Source organism: Chanos chanos, chromosome 1, assembly GCF_902362185.1.
Source record: "Chanos chanos chromosome 1, fChaCha1.1, whole genome shotgun sequence".
Taxonomy (NCBI): domain Eukaryota; kingdom Metazoa; phylum Chordata; class Actinopteri; order Gonorynchiformes; family Chanidae; genus Chanos; species Chanos chanos.
In genome coordinates this window covers 29,392,193-29,412,604 of record NC_044495.1, presented here as the reverse complement: position 1 = coordinate 29,412,604, position 20,412 = coordinate 29,392,193, and the positions used below count along the sequence as shown (strand labels likewise).

Genomic DNA, 20,412 nt, shown 5'->3' with positions numbered 1-20,412 from the left:
ATAGGAGGACCAGCAGCAGTGTTCCATTAATTCTCAACTACTAACATTTTATATAAGGCATTGACATGTTGACATGTTAACTATGTTAAAAGTATTGTTTACCTCTGTCAAAGTATCAAACTACTAAAAGTGCCTTGGGGGATGAGACCATTTCCTGATAACTCATATGTACAAATCATATATACAATCTTTTCACAGAATTTTTCATTTTTAATATTCTATACAATATCCTGCACCATCCTGCCAATTGCACTAGAGACACATTCCACTGAGTCAATCCTGTCTCAGAAACCAGTAATACCAACAGATGTAAAGATGAATAGGTCAGTTGCCTTATTTACTGACAGTGAACTTCACTGTCCAGCATGGGTTTAACAATCCTGGCTGGGCCCCTGAACAAGAACATCTGACCATCATACATTTTACTTATGTAAGCGTGCGATATCAGGAGTGTTTTTCTGCAGAGATTAAAAACAAGCACACAGGCAGCCGGCTCATGCTTTATCTATCCCAGGATACAATGTACAGGAAATGAAAGCCTTAAGCACAGTTCAAAATGACTTAGACACTGCATAATTCCATGACGATTCAGTGAAGCAAACAAATGCTTTTGTCAGAAAGGTAAGGAGTGTTGAGTCCTGTAAAAGAAATGCTTAATGTTGCATTGTTACAACCATATGTTCCATTTCATCTGTTTCTCAAAAAACTGAGTGTACTGGTTATGTGGCCTAAATTCAACATTAAAGTCACTTAACATTCCAAAATATGAACTGATTCTGTTTTCATTTCAGTAACTCCAATACGATAGTTTCATCACATGTAACATATATTCTTGAAAGAAAATTCATCAAGACTTTGACCAAACAAGCTTTGGGCTCTGTGTCATTGAGCACTTGATTCTACCAGAGTTAAACCTGATGCAGTGTTACATATTCATTTAATTTACTGCATAGAGAAAGCGTCAAGATAACTGGAGTAAGTCTACAACTGGAGTAAAAGTGAAAATTACTGCACCCTCTAACATTAACTGCTCTGCTTACACTTATCAAAGAGCTGCAGCCCAAATCTCCACTGAAAGAAATGCACAAAAAATCAGTGGTACCCAACATTCACAGCAATATTTCAGTTTACTGAGAGCAGCTTTTTAGCTAAGCTATGTTATGGTAATTTGGCAAAAGAGAAGGAAAGAAAATGTAACAGACAAGAGAAGAGTAAGTGTGGATTCTGATGTAGCACAGGGCCATCGCATGGAAGGCGTCGTCCTCTTCAGTACTCAGCATTGAAGGGATAATCCTTGTGTTTAACACCCCTGGAGAACACAAACAAGGGAGTCCATGTAATTTTGACAAAAAGGTTCCCATCAGTTTCAGTTTTCCCTGACAGGAGGAAGAACAACAACTCATAAAACAAAACAAAACACACCAACACCTACCAGTGCATTGGGCAAGCTCTGAAGTTCCTGTTGAAGCTAAGGATGGTTTTCATTTCCTCGTCACTCAGCTCAAAGTCAAAGACCTATGTGACGGGGATATAAACGCAGAATGTGGCAGATTAAACCACTGAGCCCTTTTTTCTCATTTAATTTATTCTCCTCTCGGACGGACAGGCGATCTTTCTCCCTCTGTCCAACAGTATGGACTTTTGACCAAATCTATAAGTGAAAATTCAGATGTTCACTGGCACCCTTGTGAGGAGAATCAGTTGTGCTTGAGTAGAATTAAAGTAAACAGGAGTAAATTGCAAAAGAACTGCCTATCCCTGTGGAAATGCTCAACACAGCCCTCATTCCAGTCCATATGTTCTGCTGGAGCATACAACTCAGTGAACCAATCTAGAGCACGATGGCTGCTTGACTAGCCGATTCTGTTGAGCTGGACCTTGTCAGAAGGGAGGGGCTAACAGGGCCGCTGAGTTCTGGGTTTGGGAGCCTTCTCATCACTGTGACCTAACCTGGAAGTTCTCCTGTATACGCTTCGGGGTGATGGACTTGGGGATGACTACCACATTCCTCTGGATGTGAAAGCGGATCAGAACCTGGCAGCAGACAGAGCAGACAGACCAATTAGAAGGATGCCTGTGCAGCTCTTGCAGATAAATTGGGCAGCCTGCTTCACTCCTTACCTGAGCAGTAGTTTTGTTGTGCTTGTCTGCAATGGCTTTGATGTTTGGGTCATCCAGCAGTGTGGGATCCTCAGGTTTGGCCCTGAGTCAGAGGTAGGCAGAAACGTTTTTATTTCTGCATGCATCACCATGATAAAGCAGAAATATTTTATGATGTTTTACAACTTTACAATCTCTTAGCAGAGCTGGGGCAATAATATGAATGTTGTAACTTATAAGCCTCTGCAGGTCTTTACCATCAACATCTTCTGTTAACACTTAACCAGTTCTGATTCTTTTGAGAACAATCCAAGAGCAAGATGTTGGTCTGTGAATGACCAGTAGGTTTAGAGCGCTTTCACAACTTAATTTATACATTTATAAATGGAGTTGTTTAGACAGTTGATAAGATACTCAAAGCAAGAAAACTGTTGCACAGTGGGAAAACTAGTTCACCAAGTAAATATGTGCAGAATGGCGCATCCAATTAGTGTTGGTAATTGTCCATGAAATACAGTAATATGTATTTTATGTAGTGATGGAAGGAACGTGAGTAATTTTGTTCAACTCAGCAGCATCAGAACAAAGTAGAGAGACCACTAAAATGGTAACAATTTTATAAAGTACTAAAACCAGTGAGGCACTTCTCAAATTTGTCTACCATAGTCTGTCTGGATTATGAGTTTGCCTACCATGTCTGTCTGAATTATGAGTTTGCCTACAATGGTCTGTCTGGATTATGAGTTTGCCTACCACAGTCTGTCTGGATTATGAGTTTACCTACTATGGTCTGTCTGGATTATGAGTTTGCCTACAATGGTCTGTCTGGATTATGAGTTTGCCTACTACGGTCTGCCTGGGTTATGAGTTTGCCTACAATGGTCTGTCTGGATTATGAGTTTGCCTACAATGGTCTGTCTGGATTATGAGTTTGCCTACCATGGTCTGTCTGGATTATGAGTTTGCGTACCATGGTCTGTCTGGATTATGAGTTTGCCTACCATGGTCTATCTGGATTATGAGTTTGCATACCACGGTCTGGCTGGATTATGAGTTTGCCTACCATGGTCTGTCTGGATTATGAGTTTGCGTACCATGGTCTGTCTGGATTATGAGTTTGCCTACCATGGTCTGTCTGGGGAGCCCAGAGGACTGTATGCTGTCACTGAGATGTCATGAGAGTGACAGAAGTTAATCAGCTTCTCCTGAGTCAGGTAGGGATGGCACTCAATCTGGTAAAACAGAAATCATGCAGTGTCACATGTGAGATCTAAAACAATAACATGCCTCTAACACATAAACAGCACTGAACATGTATTCATTTATTTAAAGCTACAGACTCAAAAACAAAAAACAAAAAATATAGCAAATTATTATAGAGCTAAATATTTAACTGCAGATACAGAGATTCTGACTGACCGAACACACACTAAAAAGACCAAGTGGAGCCTCCCTGCCACAGATACCTACTTCACAGAACTACAGCTCATTAAAATGTTAGTCAGTCTGGTTAGGTATCACTCCCAACATGAGGCCAAAACAAGTTTCAAGTCTCCCTTAAAAGCCACCAACCTACTCTGCATAGACAGGTGTCTGCATATCTAACCAATCCTCAGCATTCCCCGATAAATTTGACCATTTCCCTTTCTTTCACCATTACCGATGACTATCACACCACTGATTCATATCCAATAAAGACAGGGGGTGGAGGGATCTATAAATACCCACTCTCCCTTTCCCAGCAGGATCAAGTACTCGCAGGCGTCAGATCATTTCATTGAGAACTTGTTTAGTCCTATTGCTCATTTAGTGGACAGCCTGTATGGACCAGATGTCTGCAGGGTATTTGTTCAAAGCGTCATTAATAAGCACCTGTAAGAGCAGGTGACAAATCCAAACGTGTTACCTCACACGCCCAGGCAGCTCACCCTCCTTCACAGATACAAAACTGTTTGTTCCTCATCATATAATGAAAAGTCTATATCATGCTAATTATGATATGAACTTTGCCCTTACAGCTCTATCAGAGCGCAGCAAAATAAAAACTAAGTCATAGTAAGACACAACACGGTTTGTAATCTTTATTACACATCCTTTTATGTATTTAAATTAGTCTTTTACAAGCATGCAACGACTGCCTTTTTCTCTCCCTACATTACGTATTTAGCCCTCATTCAGGCTTTGTTAAAACAGTTCTTTTTAATTGTTTATATTTTTATTAAAGAGCTACAGGTTACTGCAGCAATTTCGATAATAATAATTTCCCTGCATTACTCTTGGTTTTGCACATGCTGCTGTGCATTTTCCTGACTGGACAGCTGTCAGTGTCTAAACCGTCTCTCCCACAAAGACCCATAGAGGACAGACACTCTACACCCAGAGTCAAGTGCTCTGCTATGTCTCTATTATAACACATATTGAAAACAAAACTGGAGGATAGGATAGGGAAGTGATTGGAGGAAATAGTGTAACCAGCCCCACTAGTATTTTGAGTAAAGGAAGAAGCTGTTTCTTAAGGCAATCTTCATTCCATATGTAATCCTGGTAATCACTTGTCAGTGCTAAACTGGGGCCACACTGCCCATTTTCCCACACTGCCAGAAGCAACAGGCTTCTTAATAGAGGTAAAACTGCCATTATCTGCGGATATGTCACTGTGCATTAGCCTTTAAGAGCACAATAACTATATTATGGTTGAAAGTTGCCCTTTGATGAGAGAGATAGTGTCTAGGAGCCCTATGGGCAGTAATTGATTCCTGCAGAAAAGGTCATCTAGTGGAACTGTCCAGCATGACTTAAAAATGAACATCCACATCCTCCATTCTGCATGATGTTAAGCAGTCTGTGGTTAATTAATAATAAATAATTCAGTAACTCATCTAAAACAATTATTACTATCACTATTCAATCATTACTTTTAGTCAGGGAACCAGGCCATTTAGACAGAAATGCAAATATAATTTGGTAATAATTAAGATGTGGAGGAATTTGTGGAGTGAGGTAAGTACAGTCCAGTGATGAGACATGAGAAATAAACAGAAATGGATAAGATCAGAACCTATTTCACAATTCATGTCATTAATTTATCAATCCAACGACACCAAACTCTGATGTTCAAGCATTGTTCTGCGCTCCTAGGCCTGAAGCTACCATGATTCTTACAAAGAACATAACAAAACATCCAGATTAAACTGGAGAATATTCTATTAAATACTAAGGGAGTATTCTTTATGAACATTCCTAGGTGAACAACATTGAAATACTGCCAGTGGTTACCCATTAATTTAGTTAGAAAGATGCACTTTTCTTTTGAGAAGCCTGGGGCAGATCTGTGTGGAGGACGCTCAGTGAAAGTTCTGGAGTGTCATAAGTCATGTGCCTTCTACGGGTGCTAACGTCACCAACCTTAAACGTGTTTGTGTCTTGCCAACAGTCATAACAGCGAAGGCAGACTGCCAATCTTTCTGGCACTTGTAGTTACATAGTAGTTGCTAGTAGTTACATAATACCAGATAACCTATCACCCAACGTGATTCTGATAAGATGGTCATATCTGCTCTATGTAATTTCCTGATGTGACTGAGTGCAGTTTGATACCTGGTTGTTGGCTGGTTTGTATTTGAGGCCTGGCTTGTTCAGAATGGCTTCAATCTGCTGGCGGTTGAAGTTGGAGACACCAATGGCTTTGACCAGTCCTTCATCCACCAGCTGCTCCATGCCCTGAGCGTCAGATCAAGATTAAAGATGACGTATTTTACAATCAACATTTGAACCAGGACACATCAGATGATGAATATCACGCCAAAGAATAAACTCACCTCCCAAGTGTCCAAAAAATTGGTGTCATCATTGATGGTTAACCCTTCACTGTCCAAAGGGAACAACTCTGTCCCTGCCTGACATTCAGAAGTGAAAGACCACATTACAGACCAAAGTGATGCAGAAGTAGTTATTACTTTCTGTATTGCACAATAAACTCAGTTAGGAATAACAAAATGGAGCACAGATAACACACTGCAATGTCATGGTTCTCTCAAGTTCATAAGATCACCTTGAAGCCCATTGGCCAGTGGATCAGATACAGATCTAGATAGTCCAGCTTCAGGTCACTAAGGGTCTTCTGACATGCCCCCTTCACTGCTGACTTATCATGGAAGGTGCACCAAAGCTGAAGAGAAAAGGAAGTTTTATGTACCTTGAATTATGTGGTTTATCCTTGCTTTTTTTATTGTGTGGTCTATTTACTACCATTTTATTTATTTATTTTATTACTTTTTATTATTATCATTATTATTTTTATTTTCTCTCTACTGATATGTAAAAGCACTTTGAGCTACATTCTTTGTATGAAAAGTGCTATACAAATAAAGTATTATTATTATAAAGTATTATTATAATTCTGTATGCATATTTATGCTTACAGCAAGACCTCATAGAAAATAGTTCTCTTACAGAAGGCTGGGATTATAAACCTTTCCTGCTGAGTCACAGTTACTTTGGTCAGTTTTTGACTTTGCGCAGGAACAGTGTAGCCTTCAAGATTATTTGGTTCAAGGTTATCCTACCTTGCTAACTACAAAGAGCTCCTCTCTTTTGACCACTCCCTCTTTAATCATTGCATTTACTCCTTCCCCGACCTCTGCCTCGTTCTGATACACGTAGGCGCCATCTATGTGCCTGTAGCCCGCAGCAATAGCAGCTTTCACTGCTTCCGCCACTTTACCCGGTGGGGACTGGAGAATGCGCGAGAGAGCAAAAAAGAAAGAGACTGAGAGAGAGGTGACTTGAGCAGAACACTTCGTGTGAACAGTCATGCTAGGATCCCTCAAAGGTCTTACTGCTACAGCGGTTCATATGTAGACGTTAATCCGTGGTGATTTACGTAGGTTGCAAACATAGTTTAAACTTCTGTGACAAGTTATGACTACGCTGCAGACTGTCAGCGCGAAGTTACGGTCTGTCCTGCAACCCTGCTCATCAACGGTGTTTTCCCGCAATATCATACATTATGCAAATGCAATATTTTAAATAACTTCTTATTTACAATAGGTTATATGCGTAGCTCTTGCGTGTCCTTGCTGAACTCTGCACATACACGGTTTGACACATTATCTGGCAGGCTAAATTGGCACATTACCTTCCACGTTCCAAGTCCAACGATTGGCATATTCGCTCCCGTGTTCAGTTTAACAGAAGTTGCCATGATGAACGAGAGTAATTTGTTCTTTCTTTTTTTGTGTGCGTGCGTGTGTAAAGCGTTAAAGCAGTTCGGCTGTATGCCGGTGGAGTGTTCTCGAGTTTTCCCGGAGTGGCGTGCAAAACTAATGGAAAGCTACTCGCCGTGTTGATTCTATATCGATTGCTTCTGCCTGAATTTATCACATCACGTGACGATAATAGAAAATTCGTTTTGGAATAAAACTACATGGTATGCACACAGATGAAACCCAAATCACACCCTTTAAAATAATAACTAATTCCCGATATATAATCAGCAATAGTAACAAATTACTCTTTACTGATTTCAGTTTAATCGGGACAAATAAAAAGCAATGAATAATTGACTTTTTTTTTTGTATCGAAAACGTCAGTTTGAATCGCCATGGAAAGAAGACATAACAAGTGCAAGAGGAACAACATATATTTTATCAGCCATTTCAAAGATATTCATATATTTACAAAATAAATATAAAAAGCCAACCAAAAGACATATGGTTGCTGTCTTCATTGTTACATCACTGCCACCGAATTGTAATACTCTCAAACTCATTCATACATTTCACACCATCCAGAAAAGGCCAAGAAACAGAGGGCATCCCTCACTCACTCATTCACTCAAATGCTCTCAGCTGCACTGACAAATGTTACGTTAAGTGCCATCATCACTTGTGAGTTGCACTGATTCTCTTTCTTTGCAGACTCACTACTAGTTCATTCTGTGGTGCGCCACAACATCCGTCTGCAGCGTCCTCAACTGCATCCTTATGATCATATTAATGCAGGGCAGATACAAAACAACATACTGACGACATGAATCTGCAGACAGAAACACAACCAAAAATGAACTTCTGTCAGAAACCATTGATTCGTAATCAGGAGACGGGAGGCTCGGCGTGGCATGGTCACAGTCAGAGTGAAGGGGACAGGGTTTTGTCTGAGGCGTACTCTGTTATTCTCATGCCACAGTCCTCTCTGCCAGCTGGGTCTATGTGTCCCTCTTCCCCTCTTTCTTCTTCCTCCTCCTCTTCATCCTCCTCCTCCTCCTCATCCTCATCGCCCTCTTCCTCCCCCCGTGGACGCCCCATCCTTTCGTTCTTTGGACCTTTACATATCTTGAGATGACGTGTGAGGTGGTATTTGGTGAGGAAGGCCTTGTGGCACTTTTCACAGATGTAGTCCCTCTTACCCTCATGCGAGTTTAAATGTTTCTTCAGGTGGTTGGTCTTGAGGAACTGCTTATCGCACTTCGGGCAGTGGATCTGTCGCTCTCTGAAACACAAAAAAGAGGAACAAAGTCAAATGAAAAAGGATGGAAGAATAGAACAAAACCAGGCGTTAAAAAGTGAAAAATTGCATCAGTACAGAATGGATTTAGAAGAAACTTTAAAACGATAAAGCAATTATCAGAGCTTCATTCCTTTGTACAGTTTTGGTTTGAGGGCCATCATCCTTAAATCTCGCAGTTTTATAAATCAGTCAGTACAAACTATAATTACACAAAGGCCATTGCTAATAATTCCTGAATAAATGAGCACAATGAATATTTTGAGTCTTACAGATTATGTGAATGCATGTGCTGTTTTAGGTCCTGTTTCCTGATGAACATCTTATCACAGTGGTCACATTTGATGTTCTTGGCTCCCGTGTGAATGACCATATGAGAGGCCATGTGAGCTTTCTGAGTGAAAGACTTCTCACACACAGTGCAGCGGAAGTTCTTCTGACCTACAAGAGGAACACTGGCATTACTCACAGGAACAGGTTATGGGGGTGGTGCAGAGAGCAGTATGTACTTTAAATGTTGCTACCTTCCTCCTCCTCATCATCACACTTTATCACAATACATCTGTTTACTTTCACTGAGCTGTTCTGAGTATCTTATTAACACAGTTGTATCAACCATTTGTGTGCTGTATATCTAAGGCTGGGCTACCGGTGTGGATTTTCAGGTGTTTGCGCAGGTTGCTCGGGTCACTGAAAGCTTTGCTGCAGTAGCCGCACTTATGTGGCTTCACTCCCATGTGACCCATGAAGTGAACGTTGAGCTTGGTGGACGTGGTGAACGCTCGCGAGCACATGCTGCACTTATGCTTCCTTTCCCGGCCGTGAGGGTGGCTGTTGCTATGGGAGTGGGAGGGGCAGGGCCATGGGGAGGAGGCGGAGCTGGATGTCCCACTGCTCAGTTTGGCCTGTTGGTTGGCAGAGTTGTGGGTAGGGTGGGAGGGATGCTCCTGAGCGGGGCTGTGGCAGTGGGCGTGGCTGCTGAGGTGGGATTTAAACTCGGAGAAAGAAGCACACGCTTTCCCACAATGGCACACTTGAACCTCTGGAACCTGTGGCACACCTGAAAAAGTAAAAAAACAAACAAACAAAAAAAAAACAATAAACGACACGCACAATACAATAAACCCTCAATCTGTGCAGACCAGACCATTTGTGTATATTACAGTGTCCAAGAAGAGTCTAATAACTATCGGTCTGTCAGCCCCACACTGACCCTCAATTTCACTGTGGCCAGTCAAGATTAACTGTCTCTATAATAGGAACGATAGTTGCCAGTGGAAAATGCTCTCTCATGCCAGTGGCTCCTCTCCGCAAATATCGTTCTCCTGTATGTTCCTGTAAACACTCACCTAACTGCCTGCTGTAGTCCCTGCTGTAGTAGAAAAGCAGCTCCTGGTCAGGGAGGATCTCTCTGGATGTACAGAAATAAAGTTTCCCATTGTCTGGATACGCCACCAAGTTCTGCTCCTCTCCACTCCTGAAAACAGAGTTTGTTTTTGTTTTTAGATATCCATGCTGATGTATTCACAGTTCATTCACTTGGACCACCAGAGCAGAGGAAAAGAGAAGTCAGTGGAAGTGGATTTTATTTAGTGGGTCCACACACAGCGGGAATTACCTTGCCTTCCGAACAAACATCATCCAGTTGCACTCATTCTCGTCTGTGGTGACGATGCAGAATTCCACCACGTTATTGTGGAACATCTAAGGCAAATCAGCAAACAAAGCTCACCATTTAGCGCTAGGCTTAGTACCAAAATGTAGGCAGGACAATAGCAATGACTTACAATAAAATACCACCCTCTAGAGGACAAAGTGGAGACTTTCCTAACGACACATTAATGCTTTTGGTAAATGAGGGTGTCATTTGAAATTGACAGAATGAGTTGTGTTACAGGCACAGACCTTCCATATCTGAGGCGTGTCTTTGTCAGACCAATCAGTGAGGTCCACGTTGCTACAGTGCTGCCCAACCATTGGCCCAAAGCAGGTACGGGCAGGAATGGTCTCTCGAGCAAACACACCTGAAAAGAACCGAGAAGATGATTCAGTTAGTGCATTTGATCCTCCTCAGACAGTTCACTTATATCACATCTCTCATCCCTTCTCAGACTCATTGTATCCTTAAGACTGACTGATCAGAAGGCCTTCACTTGAACAGGGTTTCAGATGTCTCTCACTTATCTGCTCAGTGAACGCATTCTGATTCAGTGAGGGTATCCCTCTTAATTCAGAATGACTTGTGGTTCACCCACCAATGGGCTCATCGGTGACAGACACTCGAAGGCAGAGAGGGCGGGGCAGTGAAAGGCGGGCTCTGCTCTGGATGGGTGTGTCGGGAATGAAGGTGACAGGGCCATGTTCGGGGCAGTCTGAAGGGTATGAGCGTTCACATAGGGTGCACCCTACTCAAACAGACAGAGTTTCAAATTAAACATGATCAAACAACACAATTCACCACTCCAAACATGTTAGTTCTACTACTACTGGTAATACTAAGCCAGCAAAAACTGCCGTAGGACCAGTGCACTTACAGATAGTGAAAGCAGTGGCCATGTTTTCCTTATTAGACGTGGAGTCCTCTAGCTGGAGAGTGGAGTTCACAAGCACCAGGCTGCTGTCAGGCCCTAAAGACACTTCTGCAGTGATAGGCGACACGTTCACAGGCTCTAAACCCATGCCTGAAGGTCCATGAAGGGACACGGGTTCAAGCTGGCCCTGTGGGGCCATGGAACCAGTTAACACCACACTGACCACCCCAGAGTTCAGTTCCCCACCTGAATGCATTGTTTCCCCCAACGTGCTCCCTCCCCCAGCTCCTCCAGATGCGTTACCCACTCGGCCACCCCCCAAGTGCTCTTGCTCCATCACCACCGGCAGCTCCAGGCCTGGCCCGTGCAAGGGCATCACCCCAGAAGAAGAGTCCACTCCAGGTAGGCCCTCGTGTGGCTGCTGTGCTCTGGCCCCAAGCTGATGCTGGCTCTCACTCACCACTGCCTCCATAGTGGCTAGTTCCTCACCCATCCCATTTGGGGACATTGGGCTGCTGACACGGGACTCCATGGCCAGCCCTGTGGTGGCATCCAACTGCACCTCATGTGCACCACCCTGATGGAGATCAGCCTGACCCCCCACCTGCCTGGAATCCTGGAATCCCTGCTCAAGAGGGCCTCCTGGGCCCGTGTATGGGTCTAGGCCAGAGGGGTTGTTGTTTGATACTGATAAAGTTCCATCCATGTTAAGGCTGCTGGGATGGATGTACTGAGGAGGGGGACGGTCTGCCAGGTAAGACAAAATGCCTGCACAGAAGAGCAAAGAAACATACATGAGACTCTGATGGATTTTTAATGCGCAGGGGTGAGAGAGTTAGCAAGTTGAGTATTTTAGTTTTACCTGGGAGGATGTGTCTGAAGTAGCTGCTTTCCAGATGTGGGTAAGGAGGAGGGGGTAGGGTGTAATTCCTCTCTGGAAGACCACACATCACCCCTCGGTCCCCTAAATGACCCATTGGTAACATAAGGGAGAGGGCAGAGGGGAGAGGCCCTAGGGATGGACCAAGGCTGGGAATGGCCACTGGCATGCCTGAAAAAAATAAAGGCTTTCAGTTTACATGAAGATTTATATGCTCCTAAGAATGTACTACATTTAAACAAGTACATGCTATGTGTTTTATTTATACTCTGACCTGGAGTGGTGATGGGGTTGTGTGTTGGTGAGGTAGGCAGACCCAGATGACTGGCACTCACTGAGGGCACACTAAGCTGGTCCATGCCCACTGGGCTGAGGTTCATGTCATTCATGCTGATAAGGCGAGAAACAGTATGTCGACCATTTCAGACTCAAAACTGTATCATTAAGAACGTGTTGTTAGAGCATTATGATAAAAGACGGACAAAAGGCGGGTTAAGTTACCTGTCAGATTTTGGTCATTTATGACATCTCGCACGACACATTTTCGTACTGCGTGGAAGAAAAAAAAGCCCATTATAATTTTAAAATGCTCGCTTCACAGAGACCAGATGGCAGAACTTTTTTCGCTGCAAACAAGCCAGGAAGCTGTTTCTAGCTATGCATTTGACCAGTTTGCACGTTTAACTGAAGTGTAAATTAACGCAGCTAACTTTGGAAATGTACATGAAATCATAAGAACATCAGAGTTACACTCGCATGTACATTATGCGAAATTCCCATTCTCAAATTCACGAACGCTGCTTTCCCATCGTTTATATCACTAGCGAGCTAGCTAGCAATTTTAGCCAACTGGTTGACTAGCGCTAGTCAGGTACTTTATGGTTGAACACTGTTCAACACAACAAAACCCACGACTGCAGTTTAAGATATATATCGCACACTTATATATTATTCCGTAGAGCGACACAGTTACTTACTGACAGCTGGTTAAGATATCAATCTTTACTACCGATGGCTACATGTGAAGAAAACAATAACATTGTTGCGAGCAGGCACCGTGAAGCCGGAGTCAGTAAGAATATCTGTCAAAGCCAGCGAGAAGTCAGAAATCGTCGACGAGAACGTATTTCAAAATAATAGTCTGAGCAGTGCTCGTCCTTGTTGACGGTCTCCAGTTAACGCGCAGTAAACCAAATGTTTCCATAATATTTGAAATGATTCATTATTTTGAAAAATCTGTTTGATAAATTGATAAGTTCTCATTAATATTAGCATGTTATTTAAATGAATGAGGTTTCAACTGAGGGGCTGATAACAATTAACTGACCGAACAGTTTCCAGCTGGGTAAAGATAGGTACTATACTTATACTTACTTAGGAGAGATCTTTATTTCATATTTATTGGCACACCTATGAGAACACGTCTACACCCATTACCCAGTTACACCCATCACCCATTACCCCAACTTGTTTATAGTTTTGCAGATTCTCTCTGATGTAAATGTTCATAGTAGTAATCATGAATAACCTAAGTTGTATTCCTGCAATGTTAAAAATGCTAAACGTGTGTAAAATGTTAAAACGAAACGTACATTTTACCTTCATTTGTTGCACATTCATATATATTGATGTTATGTTTACAGTTTCTCAATGTTCAATACTCAACCTACACGATACAACAAGAGCCCGTTACTCTCAGCACTTGTTGAGGAGGGTTTGTCATTATGTTTTTCCTAAAGATTGACAAGATGGACAAGCATTTTTTTCTTATTAACACTGCTCAGATAATTTTACGGCACAATGTATAAATAATAATAATACTTTAAACTCTCACGAATGACACTCAACTGAAAGACCTCCTTCGACACCTTAACGTGACTCAATAACTTGGCTTGTACTCTGAGAAAGATGTGCGCACGCGTCGTTACTATGGTAATTTCTGACGCCCTAAACGAACGTTTTTGTTGGTGTCAGGATGGTGAGTAAATGTTGTACAGGTACATTTTTGGTTCATTTAGCGTAAGCGACATAAACCTGCGTAGCACCTATACAGTTACATAACATAAGCTTTATTTTATGCATCTCCTACCGTTGGTTCGAAATAATCTTTGTTCAAGACGTGTAGGTAGACAGTACGGTATGGCAAGCTACAGTTAACTCTCTTAAATTTGTTTCGCTCTTAGCTAAAATTGCAGATTTTGTCTTCTAGGGTGTCGTTTGATTGATCATACTGTGACTTACTCTAATGTTTCTTTAAACCTTTATGTTACATCTTCCTCTATCAGCTTCTGAATTATTCTAATGTACGAGGCTGCGGGCTGCTAATTTAGGTGAATGAGTGAGGGAGAAGAGACAGGCCTGATTAACTAATTAGGACTAGAAACAAGTCTTTTTAAATCGTTAATTCAACCAAAACAGTGCTTAAGACTGAAGTGTGGAACTCCTGGTTTTGTGATGATACTTGTCTCTTTGAACTAAGTCAGCCAAAAGGAAAGGGAGCAAGATCAATAAGAATGAGAAGGAGAGGCTGCAGAAAGAGGAAGATGAGCAAAGACGGAAGGAGGAGGGTATGATCATGATAACCAGGCCGCCTGTCTAATGCTGTTCACAGAGATATGTAATGTTACCATGTTAAGCCTGAAACTGTAACTGTTATCGCTGTTATGTGCCCAAGCTTAAGATGATCCAAGTAATTGTACACATACACAATGAAGAACTATTTTGTTTAGGGTAGAAATTTCATCTTTGGAGATTTTGGAGCTAATCTTTGGATTCCCGTCTCTTTTTTTAAATGTGTGTATCTATGGCAGAGGAGGCCCAACTGGTGGCAGAACGTGAGGAGCAGGAGAGGATGGAGAAGGAGCAGAGGGAGCAGGAGGAGCAGCAGAGACTTGAGCTTAAGGTTTGACCTCACTCTCTCTCTCATTATCATTCACACACACAAAATATGATGGTGTAAATATAGTCCTGATTCCACAGGACCAGGAACGCAGAGAGGATGAGCTGAACGAATTGCGGCGTCTGCTGGAGGAGAACCAGGCGGCAGTAAACTCATGGGAGGAAGCAACCAGGGTGAAAGCCAAGGTCCCACATGCAAAATTACCCACCAGCATTGAATGGATCTTCAGTTTCAGAGATAATAAATCCATTTGAAAATAGATTGATAAGATGAATGAAGATAAAAATGAAAAAACAGAGTGTGCGCTGAAGTGGTTTGTATATGGAATCAGAACATCACTGTCTTTAGGGGCTCTCTCCACAGTGGGACCGGTACATGCGATGTGATGGTAGCCCAGATCCATCAGTGCAGCCAGAGATCAATACCTTCATCAGCTTGTGGATGGATGACCCAGAAGTCGAGATTAAACCCATCCTGAAGCAGTGTGTCTTGGCATTGCAGGTTAGTGTTGGGCTTTGCATACATGATAGATGTGTGTTTACTCAAATAGTGTGTGTATGAGGTGCGGTGTCAAAGGTGATCTCCTAATCTTAGTTAATAGATGAACTGGATGACCTTTTGACTGACCAGCCTTCTGTACCTGATGCTCAAAGATATCAGGAGACCCTGCTGTCCCTCCAGAACCTCATCCACAGTAAACACAACCAGGCCACTGAGGAGCTCCTGAAGGCAAGGACACTTCCACATTCTGATTTCGCCATCTTTAGACAGAACTGTCTCAGTAGATGAATTATCATAGCCATGGTAATTGCGTGCTGAACTAATACTGAACTTTGGTTTTGTTTTTTGTTGTTTGTGCTTACAGTGGGCTAAAGCTCATTCAGACACTGAGACTGGCAACATGCAAATGGTGATCCAAGATGAGAACATCACCCTGTGTCTGTGGGCTAACCTCAAAAAGAACCCGCGGTATGTGTGTCATTTTGTTTCTTGTCAAAACACAGCAAGGAAGATGATTCTTTCATTTATGTTTCTCTACTAGCAGTTGATTTTTGGTTTAACAGGTTTAAGGGCTATCAGTTTGAGGAGGTGGGTTTGGGTTTTAAACTACCAAAACAGCTGGCTGTGAGTGACATTGCCGTGCGCATCTTGCACACCCGCTACGACCACCTTTCCCACCTCAGCCGCCAGACGCTGTCCCAAAGCAAGAGTTCCATGAGAGACTGTGAGGACAGGACTTCTGTGACAGAAACATCTGAAACTGACGGTGGAGAAATGGGAGGAGAGATAGAGGTAGAGAAGGAGGGGAGAGAGAGCAATCTACAGGTAGAGGAAGAGTCCACTCATTCAGAGGGCAGGAAGGTGAGACTGGAAATCATAACTGCTCATTGCTCCTTAAGCAGTGATATTTTAACTATATAATCATGACATGTTGAAAGCTACATGACATCTCACTCTCCTATCTTGCTCTCACCTATCAGGTTTGACCAAATGAATACATAGGAGAATAGGCAAATAAAATCATTCTACATAAAAGACTTCTCGTGCTACATCCTAATGTTGTTGAAAGACAAATAAGATAAGATGAGAAGGAAATCTATCATTGAACTAGGCATAAGAAAGCATGTTCTGAAGTGATGTGAGGGCTTTTTAATTAAAAGTGGCTCCTTGTTTTTGCTGATAGAGATGCGTGTTAGATATTTTAGATGTTTGTGCTGTAGAAGTATTATAAGAGCAGTTTGTGTGTGTATGTGTGTGTGTGTGTGTGTGTGTGCCAGAGTGCTGTGAGTGTGTCATCCAGGAAAGAGGAGAGGAAAAGTTCTGTGGGAAAGAATGAGGAAGGAGGCGAAAGTCAGATAGAGACAATGGTGACAGCAACTGCTTCTGAGGAGGAAACAGGTCTGAAATCTCTGTTGGCATCTTAGAGCCAAAAGCCTATTTTTAGTCGAATCATTTCATTGAAAAAGTTTCTTTTAAAATTCTCCATGCATATACACTACCTGGCCAAAAAAAAAGTCACACACTCTGATGTCTCGTTGGAGCGCTTTTAGCTTTGATTATGGCGTGCATTCGCCATGGCATTGTTTCGACAACCTTATGCAACGTCGCATCATTTATTTCCGTCCAGAGTTGCACTAAATCTTGGCTGAGATCTTGTCGACAACATAGTCGAACAACTCCGTAAACTCTTCTCCAGCACATCCCAAAGACTTTCAATGGGGTTAAGGTCAGGACTCTGTGGTGGCCAGTTTATGTGTGAAAATGATTCCACATGCTCCCTGAACCACTCTTTCACAATTTGAGCTCAATGAATCTTGGCATTGTCTTTCTGGAAAATGTCTGTGTCACCACGGAAGAAAAAATCCATTGATGGGATAACCTGGTCATTCAGTACATTCAGGTACTCAGCTGACTTTATGTTATTGCCACATAACATTGCTGAGCCTAGACCTGACCAAATGAAACAACCCCAAATCACAACACTGCCTCCAGAGGCTCCAAATCCAAATGGCAACTTTTTTTTTTTTTTTTTTTGGCCAAGCAGTATACTTTAACCCTGTTTAGCACATAATATGTATTTTGTGGCTTAAAAGTGACATGTGATTTAGAAACATAGAGGACTCTGCTTCCTCACTGTGAAGATAAACATTTCAGTATAGAATGGGCAGGTGTTTATATAATGGTTCTGAAATTTCCAAATCTTAACCAGGTGAAGGTGAGTCCGTCCACTCTGCAGCGGAACCTGAGTTTGACAGCAGCGCAGACCTGCACATAGTGGACCTGCAGCAGTATATACCTCTGGGTGGAGTCTTCTACTTTGATGTATTCTGGCTGCCACCCCAGTCTCAGACCATCAATGGTTGGGAAATTAGAGAGGTAAGGGCCAGTTCTCATTTAGGAATAGATAATTAATGGAGAGATATTTAATGTGAGTTGTGATGTGTGTCTTATCTTCACAGCTGCTGGAAACAGGTCTCCAGATCTTTCCTTACCCCACGGATCCGTCTGGCATGAATTCTGCATCAGCGAAGCTGGATGAGATAAACACTGTCTCCAGCCAGCCTGCAGGGGTCACTGTTACCCTGCCTGAGTGTGTGTTGTTTCTAGAAGAACCCTTGGTGGCTCACTGGGACTCTGATGGTGATACTTCAGTGCTTTCAAATCAACACTCAATGAGTCCCACATATATTTTTCTATGTATATGTTAATCAGATGATTATATGTCATGAATGTGTGGTGTGACTGCAGGTCAGCACTGGAGGACAGACAATATCAGTGACATCTCGTATGATGCGTCAGCAAGAAGTGTGTCCTTTGGGATGAAAGAGTTCTGTGCCTTCACTTTGCTACAGGAAGCTCACGCTAACATGCCCTTCCAGAGCTGGGAGCTCCGCCCGCTGGGCAAAGACTCTGCCCTGTTCACCATTACAGGGGCCCTAATTGAACTTAGCATCACTGTCCAGGCAAGAGTATCAACACAGACACAGTCATTTATCAGAGCTTAAGATAACACACACACACTCAGAGCACTCATGGATCAGAATTCAAACCAACAGACACTTGTGTATGACCAGTGACACAGCAGGAGGGCTTTTGTTATATGTTCTTAAAGTATTTGTGTGCGTATTTTTTAGGATAATCAGTGTATGCTCCAAACAGAGCACAGAAGTGAATTGGCACACATAACAGGGAAATGGATGAGTCTCTCTGCTATACAGAAAGCCATGCGCAGTGCCGGATTAAACGTGTTCGTCAATGAGCACTCGGAAAAGTACGTCAGTGTCAATGCAAAAGTAAGGGCCATAGATATGCAACAGTTCCATTTGACTGAAGTGATGTGTTTTGCTGATATACTTTTGTTCATGGTGCTGTGTGTGTGTCATCTTGGGTGGGGTTCTCCTGTTACACTGCAGGATCCTCTGATTGAGCATGCTGTGTATGAGCAGATGGCCCTGCTGTCCACTGCTGTCGCCTTCACCTGGAGCCAGTGGAACGCTCAGTGTGCACAGGAGCACCTTGTACTGCAGGTACACAGACATACAGTAGAGTTCATATGCTCACAGAGAATGAGGAAGAGGTAGAAAATATGACAATCATGATCAAGGAAGACAAGTTCACAGTGGAATTTGCTTAGTCATTACTGAAGTAATCTGAACTGAACTGAACTATCAGTAGCAGCAGCAGTTTTTCAGATCTTACCATAAAGTGTAGGTATGCAGTTTGTTGAAAGCATTGTCCTTCGACTGTCCCTCCCAGGCCTGTGAGCACATGGAGGCAGGGCCTGTGGCTGAGGAGGCGTGGTCTGTCTACCTGCTGGGAGCTCAGAGAAACCAGAGGCTGAGGATGAAAGAAAGGAGTGAGAGTTTCTCTCCTGAACTTGCCCCTGGCAGTGAGTTCCACTCCACCTTCTTTCACCTGCTCAAGGACGACATGAGCGCTGAAGCCCAGAACAGGGTTCGACAAGCCCACCACCTCTACACTGACACCATGCAGCGGTTGCTTTGTGCTACACGAGTTCTCATTTACTCCTAAACAAATGTGCAGTTGCATCTGCTATTTGTCACTTGTGTTCTCCAGAACAACAACTGACACAGAAACAGGTCCTCATATATAGTCTCCCTTGCTCTGTGACCCATGATAAAAGACTGGATCATTGATGATCATATTCAGTTAGTCTGTATAATGATGAATATGGGGACTTGTTCTCCTACTCTGAGTACTATGATGTAAACAGCCTTAACAATGAATGTTTGAGAGAAAGGCACTCTAAAGCATCAGTACTTTCTTTATTGTGCAAAGTTTTTATCCCTCTCTTTGGAACATACAAAAGTGTATGAATTCAGAACAGTGAACAACGCGGCAAAGAACTTGATGGAAATAAAAACATTTGTGTACATAACAAACATTAAGAACAATAACACAAAAATATGTATACAGATATGCACATTTCAAAACAACCTAAAGCAGTAAAACTATTGAATAATAAGTTAAAGTTTACATTAGGGAAAAAAGTTAAAAATGGCAATTCATTACCTTTGCTGGTCTGTCAATAAAAACAGTTTTATCTGTGACGATTGATCTATACCATGAAAATCAGTCTTCTAGAAAGGCGGACTCTTCCTGGTAATCTGATGTGCCAGTCCAGACCCGGTGATGTCTACAGTGGAAATCTTTGTGCTGTGATTGGTTAAAGTCGTGTGGCCCATATCACTGGCCAGCACACTGTAACTAAATTGTAAAACAGGTGCTATCGTCCATTATACATTTGGTCAACAAGACCACTGTCGTTTCCAGTCTTTCTTCGTGATAGTGCCGCAGCAGTCATCTGTAGTGCCAAGAACGGTCACAATTGATGTGGTCAGAATAAGTGCCACCACCAGCGGACTGTAGCCAAAACAGAGCTGCGCTTATACACAGTAAGAGCTTTGACCACACACGCATACACACACGCTTGTTATAAATCCAGTGGTTTCAGTTGGGAACTTGCTAATGATTCA

General features: G+C 42.5%; 3 protein-coding genes across 4 annotated transcripts; 1 reads left to right on the top strand and 2 right to left on the bottom strand.

The window, feature by feature from the left end:
* Nucleotides 1-560: 560 nt before the first annotated feature.
* akr1b1.2 (aldo-keto reductase family 1, member B1 (aldose reductase), tandem duplicate 2) lies at nt 561-7,387 on the bottom strand. Of its 2 annotated transcripts, XM_030770291.1 has the most exons (10): nt 7,238-7,387; nt 6,666-6,833; nt 6,152-6,268; nt 5,919-5,996; nt 5,698-5,820; nt 3,226-3,332; nt 2,122-2,203; nt 1,951-2,034; nt 1,433-1,515; nt 561-1,309 (listed from the first exon to the last, which is right to left on the bottom strand). In XM_030770291.1, exons 1-10 carry the CDS (start codon nt 7,301-7,303, stop codon nt 1,267-1,269), a joined length of 951 nt encoding a protein of 316 aa, XP_030626151.1. In that variant the 5' UTR covers nt 7,304-7,387; the 3' UTR covers nt 561-1,266. The 2 variants fall into 2 exon arrangements, with proteins under 2 accessions (XP_030626151.1, XP_030626159.1); XM_030770299.1 differs by lacking the exon at nt 6,666-6,833.
* A 476-nt stretch (nt 7,388-7,863) lies between these two features.
* prdm4 (PR domain containing 4) lies at nt 7,864-12,564 on the bottom strand. Its single transcript, XM_030782552.1, has 12 exons — nt 12,517-12,564; nt 12,290-12,405; nt 11,998-12,186; nt 11,139-11,903; nt 10,860-11,009; nt 10,510-10,628; nt 10,223-10,308; nt 9,954-10,081; nt 9,552-9,664; nt 9,254-9,455; nt 8,877-9,045; nt 7,864-8,589 (listed from the first exon to the last, which is right to left on the bottom strand). Exons 2-12 carry the CDS (start codon nt 12,402-12,404, stop codon nt 8,229-8,231), a joined length of 2,397 nt encoding a protein of 798 aa, XP_030638412.1. The 5' UTR covers nt 12,405; nt 12,517-12,564; the 3' UTR covers nt 7,864-8,228.
* A 1,924-nt stretch (nt 12,565-14,488) lies between these two features.
* On the top strand, nt 14,489-19,447 carry dnai7 (dynein axonemal intermediate chain 7; the record flags this gene model as incomplete). Its single annotated transcript, XM_030783595.1, has 14 exons — nt 14,489-14,582; nt 14,826-14,917; nt 14,995-15,099; nt 15,278-15,415; nt 15,509-15,643; nt 15,780-15,883; nt 15,979-16,276; nt 16,693-16,813; nt 17,625-17,791; nt 17,875-18,055; nt 18,164-18,378; nt 18,550-18,708; nt 18,829-18,942; nt 19,172-19,447. Coding segments are annotated over 14 exons (2,199 nt in total), but the record flags the coding sequence as incomplete, so codon positions are not given.
* Between the last annotated feature and the right edge of the window lie 965 nt (nt 19,448-20,412).